General features: G+C 30.8%; 2 protein-coding genes across 3 annotated transcripts; one reads left to right on the top strand and one right to left on the bottom strand.

Annotated features, from left to right (window-relative positions):
* Nucleotides 1-9,741: 9,741 nt before the first annotated feature.
* Nucleotides 9,742-11,310, bottom strand: LOC122594290 (putative uncharacterized protein DDB_G0277255). The gene is made up of 2 exons (XM_043766768.1): nucleotides 10,885-11,310; nucleotides 9,742-10,649 (listed from the first exon to the last, which is right to left on the bottom strand). The coding sequence occupies exons 1-2, from the start codon at nucleotides 11,134-11,136 to the stop codon at nucleotides 9,822-9,824; spliced, it is 1,080 nt and encodes a 359-aa protein (XP_043622703.1). The 5' UTR covers nucleotides 11,137-11,310; the 3' UTR covers nucleotides 9,742-9,821.
* An 8,764-nt stretch (nucleotides 11,311-20,074) lies between these two features.
* Nucleotides 20,075-23,118, top strand: LOC122593279 (cytochrome b6-f complex iron-sulfur subunit-like). Of its 2 annotated transcripts, XM_043765670.1 has the most exons (5): nucleotides 20,083-20,319; nucleotides 20,408-20,628; nucleotides 22,086-22,203; nucleotides 22,652-22,834; nucleotides 22,917-23,118. In XM_043765670.1, the coding sequence occupies exons 1-5, from the start codon at nucleotides 20,269-20,271 to the stop codon at nucleotides 23,016-23,018; spliced, it is 675 nt and encodes a 224-aa protein (XP_043621605.1). In that variant the 5' UTR covers nucleotides 20,083-20,268; the 3' UTR covers nucleotides 23,019-23,118. The 2 variants fall into 2 exon arrangements, with proteins under 2 accessions (XP_043621604.1, XP_043621605.1); XM_043765669.1 differs by having other exon boundaries at nucleotides 20,075-20,319; nucleotides 22,652-23,118.
* The last annotated feature ends 3,194 nt before the right edge of the window (nucleotides 23,119-26,312 follow it).

Raw genomic sequence — 26,312 nt, 5'->3', positions numbered from 1 at the left:
GTTAACAATCAGAGGTGGAGCCAGGATTTGACGTTGAGGGGGCTCAATCATATTTCTTTCTCGATCGTTGTATATAATATAATGTGAAATAAATAACTGTTTAATAATATTTTAGTAAAATAGAATTTTATTACGATGGTTTACTTTTATAAACTAAATATAAAGGTTTTACTTGAACTGTCATAGCTAGAAATCAAACATTTATAAAACTAGGGGTGGCTTGCTTTAAAAAGACATTTGTATTAATTGACCATGAGCTAACCTTGCAATGAAAAACATGAATGGTTGGCGGGAGCTAAACACCCCCAGTCCCCTTACTAGCTCCACCCTGTTAACAACCTCATTCCTTAAGTGCAAGCCTTGTTATGTAGGGTAAATATGTAACACTGTACTTTATAAAAAATAAATCTTTTAATAAACAAAGTAGTAACCACTTTTTAGACCTCGAAAGACATTTGATTCTTAACGAAATCATAAATACCCAAAACGGTGTTATATGTCATATATTATCATGTTGGAATATGATAACGTTAAATAAACGCATATCCAGAAAATATTTAAGCCTACGGGGTTACACGCGTTGACACTTAGATATCCGATAATATGTATATATTGTATCTACATATTTATAATCACAAAATTGAAAGAAATGATAATTGAACATCTTTATATATATTAAAAGGAAACTGACCAAACATCAAGGCAACTGACCAAACATCAATTGATCAATCACAATTTTCAATTTCTCTAAATTATCAAATTAAACATGTGACTCAATTAAATGTATTAGAATTACCTTATGTTATTATTATTTATCTAAAATGGAATACCGATAAAAAAAAAAAAACTCTAGCTAGATTAACACAACTACAATTACATTAAATATTTATGTTATTTCAAACGTAACTAAAACTAAATGCCGATAAAAAAAAATTCTAGATTAATACAACTACAAAACTAATTAAATATATAACTATCTAGATAAATATAACTATATTAAATTCTATATGAATAGGACTGTTTATATATTATATTTATTTAGAGTATATTAGATACTCCATCTACAGTTAGTTAGATCAATATGTCTAAATCAATTTATATTTTTTAATTGTTTATCACCAATTTATACTTAAACACAATTAAAAAATAATTAATTGTATAATTTTTAGTTTTTTCATAACAATTTACACTTTAATCCATTTTAAAATTAATTAATATTTTATTGTATTTATCTAATAACAAAATATAGCTAAAAGTTAGAAAGGTTACAACATTTAGATTAATAAGAATTAAACTAATCTCCTTTCGTATATACAGAATCGATTATCTACATAAACACAAGAAGGTAAAATTCTCAACATCTTATCAAATTGTAATCAAACTAATTATAATATTGTTTTTATTAGTAATTGTAATCAACTATAATTAGGATAACCATTGTTGTTATTAGTATTTAAGATACATATTTTTCTTATATAAACCGAACCGTACAAATAAAATCACAACACACGATATCATTAAATAAAACAATAGTTATCTTAGCTTTTTAAAGTCATCCAACTCAACTTAAAACTATCTTTAGATTTTGCCACATAATATATTTCCTATGTGTCATCTTTATGAATTTTTCTCATTTAATATATACTACATTCTTTTTTTGTTACAATATTAATAAAATAAAATCACAACATGTTATGAATATGAATAAAATAATCAACTTTTAATTTGTTTCCAAATAAATAATTGCTAGCACCTTTTTTTCAATATATAAGTTTGTTAATTACTAACATATAAAAGCGTCTATATTAATATGTGTTTTATACTAAATCAATATAACAAGTTTATTTCACAAAATTGTTGTTGCTAATTGTTTGTATGTATTCTAATATTTTGTTTGTCCACTCATTTATGTAGTGGATTTGACTATTAAGAAAATTTTGAATATTTGATTTTTAAATATTTTCAATTATTTTATATAATTTTTTATTGAAACGTTGCTTATTAGAGATTTTATTGATTCAATACTAAAAGTTTTAAAAGTATAATCCAAGAGCCGTGCATCGTGCGGGGTAAAAATCCTTATATATATATATATATATATCTTAATAATTAACCCTAACACAATATATATAAATATCAATCCTCTCATTCGGTTTTCTCTGGACCGACCGAACGTACGAAACAAATAAACCACCAATTTGTGGTTTTCATGACAACAAGAATTAAAATAAAACTCTTCTTTGGTTTAGATGAAGCAAAAGAAGATTATTATTTGTTGCGGTTTTGTTCGAACGAGAAGCAAGACACAACCAATTTGTTTGGCTTTTGGTGATTCAAAGATCTAGCAATCTCAGGATATTGTTCGACATGTTGTGTGTGCGATTGTAGATGGGTTTTACTTTAAACCCTAACTATTAATAATCATATTATTACTAATATTATTGGAAGCTTACGTTGAAAAGTACATATTCGATTCCTACTTCTATATCTATCTATACTCTCTTATAAAGAGTATTGAATTTCTTAAAATTAAGCATTTTTTTTCTTCCCAAAATACCCCTACTTATATATAAAACCTTTATATATCATCCTTTCTCACATTGTCTCTAATCATTACACGCTCTCATCGACCTTTTATCACCCTTCACCGCCGCCCTCCTCCACCGCCTCCCTCGATCTCCACCACCGTCTTCCTTTTATATTGTCATCACCTTTTAGCCGCTGCAACGCGCAGGCATTATGCTCGTTGTTAATTGATAGTATTACATATACATTTCTTATTCATTGCGTACTCGTAAATTGTTATATGTTCATAAATCCTAACACATCACAATAAAAAAAAAGTCCCCAAACACAATTGTCAACCGCAAGACAAAGTGCCAACAAATATAGTCTAAGGCCTCGTTTGTTTTTCAAAATTTTCTCTTAATAACCTCTTATTACATCTTATTCGGTTAGAGGTTTCAACATTCAGACCATTTGTTTTTCTTTGTAGCCTCATACGTCTGGATCTGAAACTTCTCTGATTTTGGTAAGAGGTTGTCTAACCTCTTAGAAAGATCTATGACTCAATATCCCCAAAAAAAACCCTTCAAAATGTAACTATCATTTGCATATAGCATTTGTTGCCACAATCCGAAATCACCAACAACTGTGAGTGTGTCGGTGGTTGCTGCCGGTGGTGTTTTCTGGTCTCCGTTGTCAGTGGTGTTTCACTTTCCGATCACTGTTATGTCGCATAGCAACAATAATCGATGTGTTTTTTCATCCATTGCTTTCTAATGCTGCTATCGCTAATTACAATTTATTTGCGGGGAATTGTTCAACAAAAAATTGCCCCGTATGATTATAAAATGGAGGCGAGAGGGGAGGAAAGCGATATACCAAAATCATGAAAGAAATAAGGGGGTGTTTGGTAGGGTGGAATAGAAAGGGTGAAAATGGAATGAAAATCACTTCCCTTGTTTGGTTACACAAGAGAATGGAAATGAAGAAGTAGAAGGGGGAATCATTTCCATTATCATGATTCCTCCCAATATATCATTTCCATTATCATGATTCCTCCCAAAATGGTGAAGAATTGTGAAAATGGAATCAAATTACCTTTTTTTTTTCTTTTTTTCTCATGTATTTAATTATTAATTTTAATTATTTATATCATGATATTATAATTAGTTTTTGTTAAAACAAATTTCATATTAATTTGTTTATTTTTTATATTTCTCTTATTATGATTCTCTGTTGTTACCAAACAATGTAACTATTATTTTTCCAAATACTCATTCACTTTCCTACTATTTCCATTCTTTATTACATTTCCATTCTCAATGATTCCTTCCTACCAAACGTCCGGATTGCAAGTTTACAACTCTACCACTAATAAGATCTAAAAAATAATAATATATGAATGGTTAACAGCTATAGAAAGTTGTTGTGCTTATCAATTTGTTTTGTTTTAATTTTTATCAACTTTGATTTTTTTTTTATCCTTAATGTACAGTAATAGTTGTATTAAAATATTACATTAAATTTAATAATGATCTAAACTTAGTTAATTAACTAGATTTTAGACCCGTGTCCAACACTGGACACGGGGTTTACGATATTATCAATATTAGATCTTCATATATTTAATTATTTAAGTCATAAAAGCTTATAATTTTGAAGATATAGGGTTTTAATTGTTACACTTTGCAAGTTGTAGTACAATAATCATATGTTTGTCACTGTCATTATTAGCTAAGACATATTGATGAAATTGTTTGTCGTATTCATTCAACAATGTACATGTTATAATAATTTCTCTATTATATAACTTCTTGAAACCAGTTGTACTCATAATGTGATATTATTATGAAAGATAATTAAAAATTAAAATACAAACATACTTTTGATCATATATTTGACATTCAAGTATATGCATGTGATCATGATGGGACTCATAACACGCATATGTTTATTTTCAATCACATGTCCTATGATAATTAAATAACAATTAAGATTGTCTTCATACTCTTTGATAACTATTAGGTTTCTTGATTTGACTGACAATTGTAATTTTAAACATTAATACGCAAACCTAATATACAAAAGAAAAAGGAAATTATGTACTTTTTTTATTCGGGAGATAATGAGTATTGAATAGAGTTCATAATGACTTCGATTTAGTATTCAAGTAACCATGTGTTGAAAATCGTGTTTTGTTCTGTGACCGTCTCATTTTTAGATATGCCCATTTAGATATGTATAGAAAGTTCTTTCAGCAGGGGAAGTTTTCATACCTTACCTTTCGAGACAGTCTCATGTTTTGTGATTCCTATTGTGTTTAGGATAAGGATGTTGTACATCGTCATTTGTTATTATATTTTGAATATGTATCTAGAGTTCAAAGTGTGTTTATATTAAATATTAAATTAAATATTAATATTTAAAATCTAATATAATATTTGTTAATAAATCATTAGGTTTTGAAATAATTTTTTGTAGTCAATATTTAATATATTGAAATTTGTTTTTAACTAATTAAATGATTGTAAATTTTAAAAAATTTCTCAAGTTGATGGTTAAAAATAAATATAAATTAAGTATTCAGGGTTAAAAAGAGTAAATTATTGATGAAAAACAAAAAAGTGTAAACTAATGAGACTTTTTCTATAACTAATATAAATACTAATATAATAATATATTTAGATAATGATTATTAATTTAAAGCTAATCTAGATGATGACATAAACGGGAGTCAATTTGATAAAATTGAGCGATTTGATTGGTTAATAAGTCATGAGTTCAACTGTCTTATAGTATATATTAAGATATTATTGTATGTATTAATGATGTTTTGTTTCGATTCTTGTCATAGAAAATGTGCGTTGATCAAAGTAAAAAAAAAAAAGTAATTGGATGGGAACCCCTTGATCCCATGTACCATTTGGTACCCACTAATCCCCCAGCTAGGCTAGTGTCTAGGTGAATCTCAACCACTTAATAATCTCATGATTATCTCAAGTTTGCCTTTGGCAAGAATCGAACCTAGGACCTCTCCTGGAAAGTGACGGCTGGTGGCCATTAGGCTATTACCTAGTGGTTCGTTGATCAAAGTAATTGCAAGAGTAACATTAAAAACGGTTATTCATATGATTATACGTATTCATACTTTTTACAAAAACAAACAGTTGTACTTATTTAAATTTCAGACATTTAAATCACCTCTTAACATTCAAAAATGATATTCAGATTCAGAAGAAAACCTATTAAAAAAACAAACATGCCCTAAATAAAAAGTAACTATGGGAAAGCCTAACCACAAACTTCAATCTCCACGAATAATTATCCATCTCACAATTTATCACATCCACAAGAAATCATACTCAAATCAGCTAGAGTAATGTAAATATAAAGATCGATATAAAAGATAGATTTAAAAATGAAACTAGCAGCTGCCTAGCAGGACACCAATGTAATGTAGTGGTGGGCATGACGGTAAGAGTGTGTGGTGGGGTGATTGTTGATGGTAAGAGCGACGTCAAGTGGTGTAAATAATTGATGCAAAAGTAATTGGTGTAAGTACTTTTATATATATCGAAACATTATCATTCACATTTTTACCAATAAACTAAACATGATTGAGATGTCCTTGAAATGACACGTAGCGTAATCCTTAATTGACATGCGTCCTTTTAATTATTTATTTTATTAAATTAACTTTTTTAATTGCATATAAATTCAATTTCATTATTAGACTTATAATTAAACCATAACTTTTGACTTATTAATACAAAAGACATTATAATCTTATTTAATTAGTCATTTTCTCATTAATTAATTGTTTTTTTTTCTTTTTCATTTATTCAACACCTATTACTTATATCACTTATAATAAATATTTAACATGAATACTTCAAAATTTTGAGTTTACGATCCAAAATCACAAAGCTATTTCCGTTACCCACTATGCTTACAAGTTCTGATTTTGATGTAATTCTAAAAATTTAAGGCAAATCCAAAATTCTAACTAAATATATGTTATATTTATCATTACTCTTTATTAATTTAGTTTCAATCATCGATTGCTTTAATCTGAATTTATTACATATTCACGAATCATGTATGAGACATATTCGAATTTTTTTATGATATAATCTATATAATTATAATACATCGTACGGATAGTAGGAGTAGATACTATATATCTAAAGATTTAGAGATTTAGAAAAACAAAGAGTTTTCTAGAAGATTTCATTGTCCATTATGTTATTATAACTAACACTCATGAATAGATGAAACAAATTTAAGCGGGTGACATCAAGACATCAAGTAGTATTCACTATGAAGCAAAGCAAGTAAAAAGGGAAATCTTAAAAAGTAGCCCACCTAATTTACGACCAATTTCAATTCTTATAACCCCAAGATTCTTACGAGATGTAACAAAAACTGATAATATTTTCTATATCCTTGAATAAAAATGATATTATTCACATCAAACTCTTCCGAAAACAATAACAAAATTTTAATATCCATTGAAAAATTTAAAAATCCATGAAAATTTTATTGAGATAGACATTGGTCCCTTTTGCCCTTGGATATCTCCAATACTAAGAATGAATTTAGGCATCTTTCAACGGTCACATTATATATTTATAAATTCTTAAATCCTTACACATTTTTAAAATATTTAATTTTACTTCCAACCATATAAACATTTTTTTTTTAAATAAAAAATAATATTAGATATAGCCTAAGAGCATGTTCATAACTTTAAACACACACCAAAAAATATTTAATTTTAATTAAGTTTCGTTGACAATATATAAGAAAGGATTATATATATATATATATATATATGGGGATAGTAATATAAGGCTGTCGGGTATCTAAGCTTAGGTGTGGAACACTCACATATTTTTTTTTAATCTATAAAAATCATGGGGGCCCATGCATTTATTCATTAAACAATAAATAGTAAAATATTAGTATGTGAGGAGTTCCACACCTAAGCTTAGGTGCCGGACAGCCTTATATTCCCTTTTCCCATATATATATATATATATTGTAAGACTGTCGAATATAGTAACGTTAAGACTATCTACAATATATATATATATATATATATATGGGAAAGATAATTTGAGACCAACTAAAAAAAATTCAAAAAAGGACCATTGATTTTCGTAACTTACACACCACAATCATCATCTACTACGATATACAAGAGTTTTTTATAAAAACACTAAGACTTTCCAGCGACGGGCCCATAGAAAAATCATGTGTAAGTTAATTTACACATGTGTAAGTTAACTTACACATGATTTTCTGGTGGGCTCATCGCCCGAAAGTCTTAGTGTTTTTACAAAAAAGTCTTGTATATCATAGTAGATGATGATGGTGTACAAAAATCAATGGTCCTAGTTGGTCCTAAAATAAGAGGTGGTCTCAAAATATCTCACCCCTATATATATATCTATCATCCCTTATAAAGCATATTGGATTAAGAAATTAAGCATTTTTTTATTATTCCCAAAATACCCTTATTTAATTTTTAACACTTTTCTTATTTTTTTTCAATAAAAAAATCAATAAAACTAACATAGTGCATAAATAATTATCATTATTTAAGTGTTCATACATTGATCCGCTAAAATAAAAAAAATCACGTTTTTATTGAATGTATCATTTTGATAAATATTCATCCAAGAGGGATGCATAAAACGAAAAATATGAATTTTTTTTATTTTGACATACTAATGTGTTGTTAAACACTTAAATAATGATAATTAGTTATATACTATGTTAATTTCATGGACTTTGAATGCATCAAAATGTAGTTTTTAAGTGTTCTCACCGTATTCTTCTTTTAAGGCTAATATTTAAGGGTCAAGATCATCAACTTCACCTATAAAGTTGCTTTCAACTTTAGAGTATCTCAATCCTGCTTTATTATGTATTATATATATATATATATATGGACAATGGGTAACACTCCGGTGTGAACACTTTTAAAATAAGAACGGTGAGAACACTTAAAAACATCATTTTGATGCATTAAAAGTCCGTAAAACTAACATAGTGCTTAACTAATTATCATTATTTAAGTGTTTAACAACACATTGATCCGTCAAAATTGAAAAAATCACGTTTTTTTGTGCATCCATCTTGGATGCATATTCATCAATATGATGCATCCAACAAAAAACGAGATTTTTCGATTTTGACGGATCAATGTATTGTTAAACACTTAAATAATGATAATTAGTTATGCACTATGTCAGTTTTATGGACTTTTACTGCATCAAGTTGTAGTTTTTAGGTGTTCTCATTTTAATTTCGTTCTCATTTGATTGCCACCCTATGGACAATAAATAAGAACATATATATAGAGAACAATCCAATAAAGCAACAAGTTTTTTTTGTAAATCTCAATTAAGAAATTGAATTACCTAACTTGTCTCTCTCTTTTATTCATTAATTTAAACATATCTACATAATATACCTATAATACCCTTAATGAAATAATTTACAACATAAATCTCCTAATCCTTAGAATGACTACACTATTGCCATTAACATCAATTACTTTACTAACATTTATCACTATTGCCGCCTCCACCAACACCCCCGCGCCATGACTATAATCGCAACCGCATCACATGGACATATGACTCATATCTTTATATATAATAAGGAATGATTGTTTTTTAAACTATTTTTAGAAACAATTATGATGTGACATGTCTACAAATTTTTTCAAAATGTTTTTATTTTATTTATGATGTCATATCTAATTAATAAAATTTATTTTCAAAATGTTTTATTTTATTTATGATGTCTACAAATTTATTCTTTTTTATTAGAAACAAAATAAATACTTTTTTATATAATATCATAAATTTCTTTTTACGTTTTATTAATGCGATAGGTACTAATATATATAAATTATTGTGTTAATCAGTTTAATTTCTTCAAGTCGAGTTATAATATATCAATAACAAAAATAATTATATATATATTTTTAGACTTTTATTGTTTTTAAAATTTTATTAAAAATGTCCGGATTAAAGCCGGACTGATTTAACTAATATACATATAATTGAAACCTTCAATTGGTATCCATTTTAAGAAAAAAGATTAATTATTTATAGTGTTTGGGACAAGTAGTAAAATAATTGAGTAGTTGTTCCCTTGATCCTTATCTCAATGGTCCAAGTTTCCATTACACATGCATACTTAAAAAATCATACCTTATCATTTCTGTAAATAGATATAGTTTTTTATTCAAAGAAGTAGTATATCTATACACACATTTCATACATATGTTTCATACATGGCTATCGGAAGGGATTTCGAGTTCTATCAAGTAATCCAGCCATGATGACTCTCTTCTTGTATTGTTCCGAATCGGTATCCACAAATGCGGTCATGTTGGTAGACGAATTTACTCGTTTGATGCGTAAACAAGGTACAAAGTATAACCAAGTTGATGTACATAAAATCGAGAAAATCCTTCCGTAAACTACCAAAACGACAAGACTTAGGAAAAGAAAAAAACACCAAAGAATATTATTCCCATTATTATTGTTACGGATTTTATCACGATTTAAATTTGTCAAGGAAGGGAAACTTGAAGAAGAATCTAATAATAATGAATCTAATTGGGATATTCCTTTTTGGAAAGACAAAGATTTATGAATGAATTTTTTCATAGGTTTTGGGTTCGACAAAGGTAGTGAAACGGAAGCGGATGAATCTTGGTGTCTCAAATGATGACGTGGATGGTCCATTAATCGGGACGAAACTTTTTGGTCAAGAAGAAATGATTTGGATGAAATATCGGGGTGTCTAAAATCGACTAAATCTATTTGAGATGATGATTTTTGTTGAGATGATGACCGAGAAGTTGAAAATGTGGACGTCGTCGAGCATGAAGAAGTTGTATATGAATTAGAAGAACAATTTGTTGACGACGACGACGAAGAAGATGTTAATAAATTTGAACGACAACGACTGCTTGTCTCGTCCGTATTATCGTTACATTCCTTAACACACGTATTATTGTCATCATCGCCGGTTTTGTCATATGTTATGTATGATCCATTTGTGTCCGAAGAAGCCATCGAAGAAGATTTGGATGAACTACTCCTATGAATCTTCTTTGCCTGTTCCAATTTAACATAAAAACGGGACAAACATATATTAGTCTAGAAAATCGATCAGTTTTTGGATACATAAACATACATATAGATAACAAAAATACATATGTCAATTAATGATATAAAAATTACGCGAACAATTAATAACATCAACATTACCCAATCCTACAGATATGCAAAAAATCAAAGCGGTTATAATGAATAAAACCAAATAAGCAACATGAAATTAAATTAAACTAACCATCAAGGAACCAAACAAAACCGCTTTAACTAAGCGAGGAATGTGTGAACGATGAGAAGATTGTTTACGAACCACGCGATCATTGTCAAGAGGGATCAAAACACGTCCATTTTTAGTAATATGGGCATCATTATCATTATCTAAACAATTGTTATTATGTTCAGTCGGGGTGATTAATGAAGGAAAACAAGAACAGGAAAAATTGTTTTTTCTCCCTCTCTTTTTCTTTCTCTTGTAATTATCATCCGTCATGTCGAGAAAGAAAAAGAGAGAGATACTAATCGTTGATAGAATTTTTTTTCAGGTTTGCATGTATTTAGGGGAAGATAAGAAAAAGGGAGAAAAAAAATAAAAAGAGAAGAAAATGTTTGTTTGATGAGAGAAATCGAAGTGGTGATCAAAGTGGCCGAAATTGCCGCTATTCAATTAGTCTTCCACTCTCTTACAAGTTACAAAAACCGCCCAACTTCCCACCCTCCCACATATTTAAATACTCGTACTTCTTTAATTGGTGTTTTGTGTGGTAGAAAATACCCCTAAACTTTTATATAGTGTCACCTTTGGTTCATTAGTTGTGAGACCAACGATTGGTGTCGATTATGGGTTTGCAAGTTTGAATTACTATATTATGTTAAAAGTCTCGAGCATCCCAACTTGTTTGTTTAATCTGTTAAAAGATATTTATTAAACATGTTAGTCATGTATGTTGTGTTTATGACTCGAACTCCAATCAAAAGATGCACAACAATATAAGAAATTCGGTGAGAGTTTAAATATGGATGTACATAATAAATGAGTTAGTTGTGTCGAATCGTTCTTTATTCTTACACGTTTAGTTATCGGTTTACTTTCGTGTAGGAATTTTGTTGTGTGGATAGGTGACATCTGTTAATTTTATGCTTGGAAACTTGTTTTATTGAGCATGGATATGCTTCATAAAAGTGATGATCTCGACCACGATCAAAATTTCCTAGTACTTATTGCTTGTCGTTTACGTAATCTATAAACGTCTATAATTTGATTGCAGATATAAAAATGATTACTAGTATAATTACGTTACATAAAATGGATTCACTAGCTTGATGGGTTAATGTCGACACACATAACTTTTTTTTAAACAAATTGTATGTAAAATGTCAACAAAAAAAAGAAAAGAAAAAGGAGACATAATTAACATTATGTTATTGACAGCAGAGGACATTAAGTTGTTTGATGATAAATATGGTGGCATATTTAGGTACAACCTAGTTAATTTTAATCCTTAAGGATCTAGTAATGAATGAGACTCGGTGTTGATAATTTTGTGAATCTTTGTCAATTGTCACTTGTCATTTCAAGAGAGCTTGACATGGTAATCAAGATGACTTGCAAATTATCGCAAAGGATTGTTAATGCATATTCAAAATGTAGAAAGGAGAATACATAAATGAGCAAATAGTAAGAGGACCATTTAGTTTTTATCGAATCTTTACATTGCACCTTATATTCTTTTCATTTTAGATTAAAAGCATTAAAGACTAGCATACATATATTCAAAATTGGCATGTTTCTTCTTTGTGATCCCAACCTTTTTCCATAGCAACAAAAGGGAACATGAAATAAAAAAAAAGGCCCCATATTTGATTTGAATACTAGTGTTTGAACTTATTAATAAATAGATCGCGGCATTATGTTGACCATTCATTTGTTAGCATATGCTGTGGCTGATTAGATTTTAGATTTTGGTACAATTTATTATTACATTTTTTGGATGTAATGTAATGACAATCTTTTTTAGGGTATAAAAATACAAACTAATTATCACAGTATTAAAGTATATTTGTCCATTAATGTACGATTATTATAAGAACATGTAGGAAACATGTGACACTAACGCATAAAGCATCTGATGCGCACTTCTAAACATGGAAATTAAAAATGTGTGAACCGGGGACTAAATAGCATTCTAGCCATCCATATGATGTTGTTTATAACACTAACAAAGTGGCACTTTTTTTTGTTGTTCCTTTTTAATAAACCAAAAATTTGTATGTAGGAACACTTTGAGATCCATCTATAATCGTATCTAACATTACATGTAATAACAGAAGAGGAAATTCGAGATTCAAATATAAAGTCCCGATTAGTTACATAAAATAGAATTAATTTTTTATTCAACTTTTTAATAATTAATTAAAAGGTAATATTTATCCAAACATGTGCCTTACTTATATTGCATTTAATGAACTCAATATTTATTTGGGGTTTGCTAAATACAGTCTTAAAGGCTGTATTTAAGGTGTATAAATTATTTGTACATTTACCATGAAAATCAAGGGGTGGACTTTTAATATGGAAGGTACAAATGTTTTTATACACGTTAAATACAGACCTTAGGGCTGTATTTAGCATTTCCCTTTTCTTTTGAACGGTTGAACTCAAAAAGTTTCTTAAAATATGAAATTGTAACAATATCGCTTCATTTAATATGTCATATGGTTTTGTTTGTATATTTGTGACATATCGCTTATTATTATTATTATTATTATTATTATTTGATTATTTCAGGTAGTCTCAAATTGAGATTCTGAGCTCAAGAAAGTAGATCCTCATTTTAGTTGATAGTGGACTATTTTATGATGGGAAGTGATATTAGTACAACAAATTTTAGTTATTTATAACAAACCCTGCATAATACAGTTATATACTGTATAAGATAGTTTGTACTTTTATTGTAGATGATTAAATTTTGTTGTAATATACTCCCCTTTTATTATAGATGATATATGACTTTGATCATTCAAGTGGACTAACTTGAGTTATTCAAATTTAAGGGTATCCCGATTAGTATTTTTGTACAATAAAAAATGTGTCAATATCCATGAATTTAGAGTTTCATTTACTCATTCGTAAGCTTTAAATCATTTTATATTGATTTTACTTTATATTTTAAATTATATTTGATCTACTTACTTTCATTATGTTGTTGCCGGTCAAGTAAGCCTTGTCCACGACTCTGACTCTTAACTACTTTTATTACGTCCACTTCAATAAAAAAGACTTTAGAAGACTTGATAGTTGTGAAAATCATATATTTTGCGTTGATTGTTGACTTCTTACTAGTCAAATATCTAAGTCCAAATGATACTCCAATATATCGCATCAACCAACTTGAAATATTTTATCTCTTTTTTATAAGAAATATATATTGGAATTGGAAGTAGTAAATATTACATAGTAAGAGTTTGTTTTTCTATTTGGCTACATATGGATATTTGAAGGAAATTTGCAATAATATTTTTCAGTAAAACAGGTATGAGTCTTATAAAGAGAGTAAATTTTTATCTCAATTAAATGTTGTGTATTCGGATGGTTTAGTTGAGAGTTTCTCCTCCAACTAGGTATTGAGGGTGAGGGGGCTCTCTGACACGGACCCGGTTAAGACAACGTAAGCTAGATCCCTTAGTGCGGACAATTAAATGATCCACACCTTAAAAAAAAATATGAGTATTTGTTTAATAGATATGCACGTGAATTATAATAGGGAGTAACTTAAATTACTCATCAAGACAATATGCATATTAATCTGATCCTTTCTTTGACCAAAAAGATTATAGAAGATCTTTACTAAAAATTCACAAAAATCTGAAAATAATATTTTAAAGGAATTATCTTATTATTATTAATAATTTAAAAAGGTATTTGTCAATAAAGAAGTATATTTTGTAAAATTTGGTCCTGTCCAGATTGAATACATGAATTATAATGTTGGTCTTGCGGATTGATAAAAGCATGGCAATGGCCGTTTTTTCGAGGAAAAAAAAAGGAAAAATCACAATATTTGAGAAAACACAATAATATTGAGCAATTATGTTCAAGTAAAATTTAGAAGGGTAATCATATTATCTATTTAGTTTATTACGTTTTTAGGTAACTATACGCCTATATCCTATAGCCATTTGAGCAAATGTTTAAATATATATACAGACATACAGTTCAAGAAAAGAAGGGTATCTTGGACTCTTGGTAAATGAAATAGAGAAAAAGAACCTTTATTGAAAAGGGAAGTATTTGATTCCTTCAGAGTTTAGAAACCAGTTAAAATAAGCTGGCCCAACAACTTGTTACTAATAAGTCCAATAAATGATTAACTGACTATGTGTTTTGCTTAGGCCTAAGGCCCAGAAGTTATGGGGTCTTTCTGGTCCGTACATCATCTTTTTTACCCGCATACATGCGTATTTTTTTTTCCGACACAACGATGGCGGTAAAGACGACATTGTTAAAAGGGAATTACTGAATTACATATATGGTCATAATGAATTGCATGAATTACATTAATCATCCCTCACTCTTAAAACCATTATTAGATAAAGTAGAAAACAAAAGTACCACTTATATTATATTAGGTTAGGTTAGGTTATTTTCCTATTTTACCCCACTTAAGCATCAACTAAAATAACTAGTTTCATATTTGAACTCATCAACTAATTCGTTAAAATAAAAGTAATTTGCACGGATAATCTTTCTAGTTTTTGCATATGTAACTTATTGTTCTTAACTTCCCAATCTTCTCCCTTAGTTTTTGCATATGACATCTATAGAAATTCATTCATTGATAAACTAGTTTTTGCATATGACATCTATAGAAATTCATTCATTGATAAACAATAAAACAAAACAGCAAAACTAACAGGGTAAATTTTGAAAAGATTGGAGGTGATAAATAAAATCCATGAAAACCACATATACCACTTGTGTAATTATTTACTTCTACAAAATCGGAAAATAAACAAATTAAAGCTAACTATATTTCCCGCCTTCCCTAACTGACTCGAATAACCGTTTCCACTTTCATTCACTCCCCTCTGGCAAATCAACATCACCAGAAAAATCAAGAAAACCAAAAACCCGAAAATGGTATTCGATCCAATGAGCCGAATTCAACAAAACCGACACGAAATCACTACGTATCGATCTCTAAGCCAACAATACTTCAATCTCGATGAAGATGAGTTCATGATTGCTCCACATTACTCCAAAGAACCCAAATTTATCATAATCAGATCGATCGCACTTCCATATATCAAAAAGGTACTAACTTTAGTACATATTACTTCTATAATCACATTATCGATCGATTACGTTTTCTAGTGATAAATTTATATTAATTTGTTTGATGTATATATATAAAAACAGTTTACACGGGGTCAACCTGATATGATGGTGGGTTATCTTGCTTTGAACTTTTTTGATCATTTCTTATCAAGAAATGGCGATATCCCGGTATGTATATAGTTACAATAATTTTAATTAATCGAAGTTGTTGAAATCAAAATCAAGATTTTGAATTGATTTCATTTTGATATATATGCAGGTGGTGTTACATGGTTTCGGGTTTGAACGAAATTTGGAGCTATTTGTTTTCTGTTGTGTTTCAATTGCTTTCAAATCACGCTTCGGAAACTACTTGTTCACCGAATTTTGGGTTAGTTTCTTGATCACCATATACATATATGTGGAATTTATTGTCAAACCCTGCAGGCCTTCAGTGGGTCAAACCAACAACAGTCCAACACTAAAGATTACTACTATTTCTGGCGGAATTCATACATTGATTGTGTGTGTGTTTGTGTTTGTATTTAATTGTGTATTTAGGTGGGATGGTTCCAAAAAAATAATACGGTTTTTGAAAAAAATTCATACATTGTTTGTGTGTTTGTATAGCATTGTATATTTGTGTGTCTTTATATCCAATATATATATATCAGTTAAGTTGTGTAATTGTGTGCTTTTACATCTGAAATATGCCTATATAAATATAGAAAACTCGCGGCCGAATGGAAAAAGAGGACAACGTTATGATTATGGAGCGTGAGATTATGAAAGGCCTAAATAAGGAGGTACGACGACGAGCAGTGACACCGATGCTTTTGAGTTATATCCTGCAACATAAGCTTGAGAAGGAATATCCGGAGCAAGTATTTCCAAATGGTCCAAGAATCCTTGTTTCCCGTTTACTCGTTGAAATTCAAAAAGGTAATAATTAATCAAATATGCTTTTGAGTTATAACTTGATATATACATGTATATATGTATGTTGATAATGAGCATCTACTATAAGTGTCTTGGATTTGATATACTAATACTTACATTTCTTACAATGAATGAATGATCAGATATAAGATTCACAGAATTCGGGCTATCTACACTTGCAGCAGCAGCTATTCTTGTAACTTCATACAGAGTACAACCTGATATGTACTCAAAGTTTAAGCATAGCATTTACAGTTTTGGATGTGTCGAAAAGGTTAGTATTACTATTGCTACCTTGTTATTTTTATTACATTTTTGCCAAAATGCATCTTCATTAGTTTCTGTAACTATCAGATTATGCCAAAATGGGCCTAAATAGAACAAATAAACAGAATAATCTTTTTTCTTTGTGGACTATAATTTAACTGATGTCCATATGGCTACAGATGGAAGTGAAAGCGTGCCTTGATGAACTAAAGACACATTACATAGTCGGTATGTGAATACAAGTTATCAGCTTTTAAAAAAGCGTTATATAGATATGATCATAATCTTTGCAATAAATAATTGCAGACTATATGCTGAATCCTAAGAGACAAGCAGAAGAAGAGTGGAAAGAAATGTCTGGAATGGGTGTCGGAAAGATGAAAGGAAAGATGGATGGAAATGAGCTATTGAGTGATCGGTATAGCCTAATGGAACGTGTTCTCATCTGCCTATGGCCTATATGCAACTGTTTTGGAATTCATTTTGGCAGCTTTAGAAACGAATGAACCCACTACCAGTCACACTTGCATACGAGAGAAACACCGTATAACTGTTAGCTGATGCAAAGGTAAACTTCAAAAGTTTTGATCCCAAAACTATTCATCAGTGATCATTGCATTAACTCATTTTAGGGGATATAACCCATTTTGTGATTTTATTCATTCATATTCTAGTACAACTGGAGAAGAGATGTCATGAGAAACCAAATGACCTGCATTATATGCTATTATATCATAATTGAGATATGATATTTTGATTTTGAAATTGACTTGGTGAGATTTGGAACTGTGTTAGAGCTGTATGTTGGAAATATACATGTTTTCTCATATGGGTTGCAAAAACCCAAGTTTGTGTCGTTTATGCGTGACAACTTGAATGAATAAGAAGCTTGTATGCGTGATTGGCTGCGCCTTATGTAGACCAAAAGCCTGAAAGTTAAACAAGTGAATCTATAGGAAATTTAGTAAGCATATGTATTATCTTAGGTTGCGTTTAGACATCAACGAGTTTAGTTCATATTCAAGTTCAACTATATTAAATGGAATAAACTCAAATTAAGTTCATATTTTAGATGGATTCAAGTCTGAGTTCACCTTTTAAATGCTTTCAAGTCCAAGTTTAACCATCAAGTTCAAGGAGTGTCAGATAGATTCAATCTGGAGCTCAGTAGCTTACCTTTCAGATTTTTGTTCATGTTTCAAGTGGTAATTTAGAATATCGTGTTTGCTTTTAAAGGTTTAGCCAGAATTTATATATTAGTGTCATATTTTATCTTGATGGGCTGGTTTTGTTTCTTATTATTATGTGTGTGATATGATATGCTTGTTTTGGTAATATTGATACACTTTCTATGTTCCATCACTCTTTATAATTTGTCATTGGTGTGATTGAATAATTTTTAGACACTTGTGCAAAGTTAATATACTTTTCGGGTAATGGGTACCCATATATAATATAATACAAAATAATTGTAACATATGGATAAAAACTGAGGCAAGTAAAGTAGTAAACTATTATCCCAATTAATATTACAATCAAGAAAAAGTACAAGACGGGCCCAGATCCATCATAACCCATATTTTTTTAGTATTGGTCCGGTATCATTTTAGCCCACAGAATCAATCCACTTCTGGTCCCGTTGACCTATTTAATTGACGTTCATGGCTTTATGGCGTGTTTGGTTGGCATATTTTAAAGGAATTTGATGGAATTGGAATATAATTTCATTCCATTTCATGTTTGGTTACAAAAATATGAAGGAATTTAATTCCCACTGAATGTAAAGATTCCTTCATTCATATGAATCAAAATCTTTGGGAGGGTGTGATGGAATTTAATTCCACGAAGCCTTGAATCTACAAAATACCATATTAGCCCTACAATTATCATTTTTTTCAAACCTTCTCTACATACTCACTCCAACTTCTGGTCTACAACCACCAACCGCCGGAAACAGCCACCGTCATCCACTAGCCGGAAACCGCCGTGCCACCCGCCGGAAACAACCCATATGTCACAACTGAAAAAAACCCCACCACCCACAACCCACCTGTCTATTTTATTAGTGACATTTTGATTTACAGTTTTAGAAATTCAAAATGCCACTAATAAAATAGAACAAGGAAAAGCATGAGACTAGTATGTGTTATTTATTTATCTCTTAATCCTACTACTTCGGTTGTAAACTATATAGCATAGAAATTGTTACAACACAAAATTTAGTAGTTGAGTTATTTTGCTAAACCAAAATGTTACTACTGTTGTTTAACCTAGCAAAATAAACTATCAACCGAGTAATTAATCCTTTTGTTTAGACTTTAAGCCAGTATTTTTATATAAGTAGCAAAATATGTCATTTCATGTGATTTCAATGTGACAAGATGGATGTAAAAAAAGCTTTTTCATTTTAATTAAATGGGAACATTTTTTTCCACGTCAACCATTTTTTAAAATTAAATTAAATGGTAAAAAACAAATTTGAACTTTATACAAACACACTTTATATTGTTTAGTTTATTTAAGCGTGGAATATAAAGGAGATGAAAAAGGAAAATTATAAATGCATTTTTAAGATTTTTTAAAGTGTGAAAAGGGAAGAAGTGAAAAGAATAAGATACGAAAGTTTAATTGTTTTTTATTTTAAAAATCTTCTCCTGATTTTTAAGGTGAAGAATAAAATGCGAAAGTTTAGTTGTTTTTTATTTTAAAAATCTTCTCCTGATTTTTAAGGTGATTAAAAAGATGTATGATTTTAAACTTACATACACACACGATACAAAAGAGATGTTTGACATAAATCGTTTTAGTAATACAAATTCAATAAGAATGAAACAAAATACAAACTCAAAGTCTAAAAGTGGTTTTTTGTTAAAACTATTGATTGTCCTGGATAGATGTACTTTTTCGCGTTTTAGTAATTGAGCCAAGTTGTATTCTAAAATTAGGTTAAAAAAATGATTAAAGTATATTCGTATGAGTAAATAGATCACCCAAAGAGAAAGAATTCCATCTCCAAAATTTAACCAGAATTAATTTACCACAGTAAGTACTTGGCGTTTGCATTTACTATTGCTTGCATCTTCAATTTTGTATCCCATTAATATGGCGGCTGCTGCTGCTAGATATTATCTTGCCACCACTTCTTCTTCTCAGGTGAAGTAATAGTATTAGTAGTTCACTTTGATCAATTTTTGTTTACGGATCAAATTTTATAAAATTTACTTTAAGTTCATATATGCAGTATTGCTGCAGCAAGAACCATGAAATGTTGTCACCGACCAGATTAGGGAAAATGCCAATGTCTGTTAGATCAGTCAGAAAAGAAATGAAGGCTGCGGTGGCTGGAAGATTCCCGACCGAACCTGTTACAGATAGAAGGAGTCTGATGAATTTGTTGTTATTCGGTGCTGTCGGTTTACCCGCCGCCACCATGTTGCTTCCCTTCTTTACCCCTCAACCCTGGTTTGTTTTCTTTTCTTCACCATTTTGTCAAATATCATAGAAACTTATACTTTTAGCATAATTATGGGATTTAAGTATGTGTTACTAATTTTAGCATAATTGTGGGATTTAAGTTGAACACTGAAATGGTTTCGGGCGGTGGCGGACCCAAGGCTAAGGGGTCATTTGGTTCTCAGGATTCATGGGAATGTAATTTATAATTTCCTATCTTTACCTAACATGACAAGGAAGATAATTGAAATTTGTTCCACCAAATTCTTATCAATTCTGGGAACCAAACGGCCCCTTAAGTGTGGTGAGGTGGGCAATTTACTTTTTAACGAGTAAGAATGGAATGGGCCAACTAAATAATATTTGTGATGCAAACTACAAAGTATATATGCCAACCCCGTGCATATGTAATAAGATATTACAACTTTTTATCAAATTTAACACTACAAAGATCATGTTGTTCACTTGAACCCGTGGGTACCCTTTCGATCCACCCTTGGTTGGGAGGTGTGGAGTGCACATTGCACACAAGTTAGTATAAGTGAATAACGATATAGTGGTGTCCAGGGCCAATGCCCATTGTGGCAGTATGAAAATCAGCGAGTTTAGTGTTGTTTATCCCAACAACATTGATTGTCGCTGATGGTTAGTCGTCGATCAACAACTAAACGATCAATGACCAAGTGTACCTGCCATTGCTGTAACTATTTGCAATACACTTTTAAGTTTTAACTTCTGGAAACTTTTTTTTTATTTATTGGCAGTGTTAACTACAGATAAGTTTCACATGTTAGGTGTTCTATATGTATGAAATATACAAACACGAATTGTAAACTCTCTTGCAACTTGATTCTTGCTACTGCCAAAATCAAGAATAAACCCTTTGTATCATCCCAAATCGAAATACAGGAACTTTGCATTATCTGTACGTTGAAATCTATGCTCATTTACACAAATCATCCAACATAATAGTGTAAAAATAACCTTTATGTAACTAACATATGGTTTTTTATGACTGCCTGTCGAAATATAGTTAATTACTATAAGATGGTTTGAACTTTGAACTATGATATAAAGAATTTCTTACAAAGATGCATTATGATCAATAATAATCATAATTGATGATTGTAACTGTCAGTTTCTCACAGTAACCACCAACACATGCTACTTGAATCGTTTGAATAACTACTGTGTTTTAGGTTTTGATGGTGAAAGTAACAGATCACAGATGATAATTTGAAGAACGCGAGCAGCTCATGCTTAGTCCTCATATCATATTATGACTCTCTGTTTGAAACCCAAAGTGTTGATGAAATAAATATGAATGATGAAACCTTAACAACAGATCTGCCTTTGAACCCCTTGAAAGACTGAGACCAAAAGAACTTGTTTGATATTTTCTTTTCAGTTTCTTGCTTTTATATATTGGTGTGTTTGAAAGTTTTATGTTTGCTGAATCGAAACAGTTTAGGAATTTCTGAAGGTAGTACCAAAGCTAAGGATGAGTTTGGTGAAGATATCACGGCATCAGAATGGCTAAAGACCAATAGACCTGGTGACAGAACCCTTACTCAAGGCTTGAAGGTAACAGATCTCATCCAACTAGCTAGCAGCTACGCTTCTTTTAGTGTTTTTGGAACATGCTATCTTGTATTTGTAGCTAGATGTCACCATTAAAAATTGTCTTCCTGGTTTAATAGAATTCTACTTGTGATTATCTGACTATTTAAGTTTTAAATGTTCAGTTGTATTATTGTTTACCAGCCCAACAAAATGGACTGTTAGATATTTTCACTTCTTTCACTAAATATCTTTTCTGATTTTTGCAAAATAATATGTATCAAATTCTTAAAGAACCAGACTCAGTCAAACTCTATATATATTTGATTATTGTAACTTCAAGAATGGCTGAATGGATTTACATAAAAACCTCCATCCAAGCATCCCCATAAAACTATTGGTATTAGAATCGATGTGTTTTTAAGTAGTCTGTATGCAGCATTTTTCTGTGATTTTGTTATGTGAATTATAGGGAGATCCTACTTATCTTATAGTGGAGAACAACGGAACTCTTGTGACATTTGGAATTAATGCAGTGTGCACCCATTTGGGGTGTATTGTGCCATGGAACACAGTAGAGAAGAAGTTTATGTGTCCCTGCCATGGCTCTCGGTACAACAATGAGGGTAAAGTTATTAGTGGTCCTGCTACTCAGGTAATTCAAAAAACATGTGTAGAAGCTTTTTTCCTTCACGTATTCGTTGCTAATGCAACTTCAATACTTCATGTATTAACAGTCTTTAGGACTGGCTCATGTGAATATAGACGATGGCAAGGTGGTGTTTGCTCCATGGACGGAAACCGATTTCAGAACAGGTGATAGTCCATGGTGGTCTTAAAAACTGTTGGTGTTTTCCCCTTCTTCACGAATGTCATTTTAGATTGTTTTCTTGGAATAAGCAAGTTTTGACAATGAAATACAATAAAAATGGTTATGTAGAGGTCAGATAGGTACAGGTTGCTAGGACATGCATGTGGTAGTATAAAACGCAGGACGGGAACCAAGATTGTCAGCTAGGCTGCAGGACGGGAACCAAGATTGTCAGCTAGGCTGCTACCGTATGCATCAGCGTAACAAACTTTTCTTGGGATGCAATACAATAACTAGGTTTTAAAATCTATAGAATATAAGAGTGGAAGGAGTACAATTTATTACCCAATTCTTACCCAATTCATCCTCCAATCAAAACTCTACAACTCACAACTACCTAATTTTACTTAATTCTTACCCAAATCACTGGCAACACATACCCAATTCTTACCCAATTTCATTTTTTTTTTCATTTAATTTTAATACATATAATTAAAACCATATAAATATAAAACATAATTTCATTAAACTAAAAACCACAATACATAATATGGAAAATGATTAAATACGACTAAAAAACACTTAAATAAAACTAGAACACTTAAATAAAACTAAAATACTTAAATAAAACTTAAACTAAGTCTCGGAATAATCTGAGTCCACAGTGTTGTCACCGTCATTGCGGTGAATGTAGGGGTAGCGCTCAGGAGACTCGGCGGTCGCGCCTGGTAGAGGAGAAACGTACTCCTCCCCTAGGTCAGAGTAGTAAGGTACATCCTGACCACCACCCACATTGGCTTGTGAGAATACTCCGTGGTCTAACGTCCGGGTCAATGTTGAAGAAGCGACGTTTAACTGAAAAATAACTTGATTCAGCCAGTCGATCTTCTGTCGAAGATATACAAGATGCTCATTCTCCGCAATGTTACGTGCATAACCCGGGGCAGTAAGTCGGTTGATTGAGGCTTCGTAAGCTGCTTAGTTCTCAGAAACGCCTTGAATGACGTTATTCACATCTGAGAGGTGTTTGGAGTCGTGATTTAGGTGAGTTTGGATAGCCATTTTACAATCACGAAGGTCCATTGTAGTGATTTTGGTTGAAAGGAAATTGTGGATGAAATGGAAATTGGGTGAAAATGAAAGTTGTGGTGTAAATTTTGGAAGAAGAATGGGTTTTTTATGGGTGAAAAGGTAGAAAAGTGGGTTAATTTTTTTTTTTTTTTTTTTTTTTTAAATGAGATCTAGCCGTTTTGGGGGGGACCCACTTGATGCCAACGTTCAAAACTCTTTACCCATAATCGGTTTAATTACCCAATTTGCTAGCCGATCGGGCCTTAGCCGAAGCCTACCCGAACACCTTCCATGGTGTAGCCGATCGGGTATGTGTTAGCCAATGCCTACCCGACTCCCACTCCTTCCTACCTAAATTACTTCTCAGGGTATGCAATATATGTGTTAGATTCACTCCTGCAGGGCTGCAATATATGGCACAACATCTCCAAAAACACCCTTTCCTTGGATAAACCAGTCAGGGAAATCTAGTAATAGGCGAACACAACAGTTGATAATTTTGTAGAAGTAAATCAAGATTCGGCCCGTCATTGATACTTTTTAAGTTTTGCCGGGTGTATGTCGGAACCATAGAACCACATAATTGAACAGAATCAGTCTGGTTATCAAATTTTAGATTGTGCTGTCTATTTTGTTTATGATTACAACTGTCAATGTGACAAGATGAATATAATGGTTGATGTCTTATAAATGGAATCAGAACTTCCAACATATATTTTAACTTTTTGTGAAAGCTTCACTGTGTTGCAAAATTACCTGTATTCTAAATTGCTATGAAACTTTATTTGCCACCCATTGTGCCGAGTGTAATATTCGGTGTATGTTTTACTTGATTCATAATGTCTGAATAGATGAAGACTACCCGGAGAAAGTCAAACTTTTGATTCTGATGTAGAGGGCCTAGCTCTTATGGCTATCTTCTGAATTTTTTTTTTCCTTTTCTCACATATCCAAAATGTTTATCAGTAAGGTTTGAAACCCGGGTTTATATATGTAGCATACATATACCACTTTCCAGCTTGAAGATGGTTCGATATAGGATCCACATCACAAAGGACCATGCCCAAATATGACAAGAACCATGAGCCCATCTTTATGCCAAGTTCCACTAGTATACAAACGTTAGAATGTCACCTAAAGTAGGTAGTTTTCAGATCTATTAATACTAAAATTCTCCCAATTCAAATGTTTTGTGGGTCTAAGGTGGTAGACTTCTGCTAGAAATAGATCATGGTTTTGAATCCATTTCCGACTTAACATGGTGATATTTGAAGACATGTGCTCATTGTCGTAGACTGGTTGAGGCCCGATTTCTCAACCAATTTAAACCCTTTTACTAGAATGTCACTATGTATTGTAAGATATTTTTAGTAAATTTTTGATGTAGACAACATTGTTTGTCCATATTCAGAACTTTGAAGTCTAATATTTATACACGCTCCATGCACCACCGTAAGCAACTCGGACAGTGACACTACATTTATTTATTTATATGGCGATTCTATCATCAGTGAAAAAGATGATATAAAAATATTTTACGTAATGATTATTCTTTTAAAAAAGATGTACATGTGCAACTATGATGTACAAATCCAATCTTATTTAATGGATACAAACTTTTTGGAGAATAAATCACAATAATCACATGCAAAGTTTAAAGTTCATTTCAAGAATTACTGAATTGGAGAAACTTATTTCTGTACAAGTGTTCAAAAGAATATTAAATCCAAATATACAGATGACTACATGGTTGTATTACATTAAGGGATTAGTTTCTTGGAATGTAACTATTTTTGACCGAATGTCTATAGTAAGAAAAAACTAAAGTTATGTGTATTGTATGTAAGCAACTTGAAAAAATGTTTATTGTATGTAAAAAAAACATACGTGGCAACCATATACAGGTGTCACTTGTCAGATTTTAATTGGTTGAAACGAAATTCTTACATACAATAAACATTATTTTAAAGTTGTTTACATACAATACACACAACTTTAGTTATTTCCTACTATAGACATTCGTTCAAAGTTTCTTACATTCGTGGAAATTAATCCCTTAGTAGTAATTATAGTCTAATAGTAATAAATTGCCTATTTCATCTTGTCAATTTTAGAGACCCTTGATGAAGATGACTACATTATTCAGCCATTTAAAGTCGCATCTATTGTGGGGTAAGGGAATATGAATATATATCAACTACAACTCACCACCCTCACCGCCCTAATCAAAACATCAATCATCACATCATTC

The sequence above is a fragment of the Erigeron canadensis genome, chromosome 3, assembly GCF_010389155.1.
Source record: "Erigeron canadensis isolate Cc75 chromosome 3, C_canadensis_v1, whole genome shotgun sequence".
In the NCBI taxonomy this organism is placed as follows: domain Eukaryota; kingdom Viridiplantae; phylum Streptophyta; class Magnoliopsida; order Asterales; family Asteraceae; genus Erigeron; species Erigeron canadensis.
The sequence above is the reverse complement of the archived record's forward strand: the minus strand, read 5'-3'. Positions and strand labels throughout refer to the sequence as shown.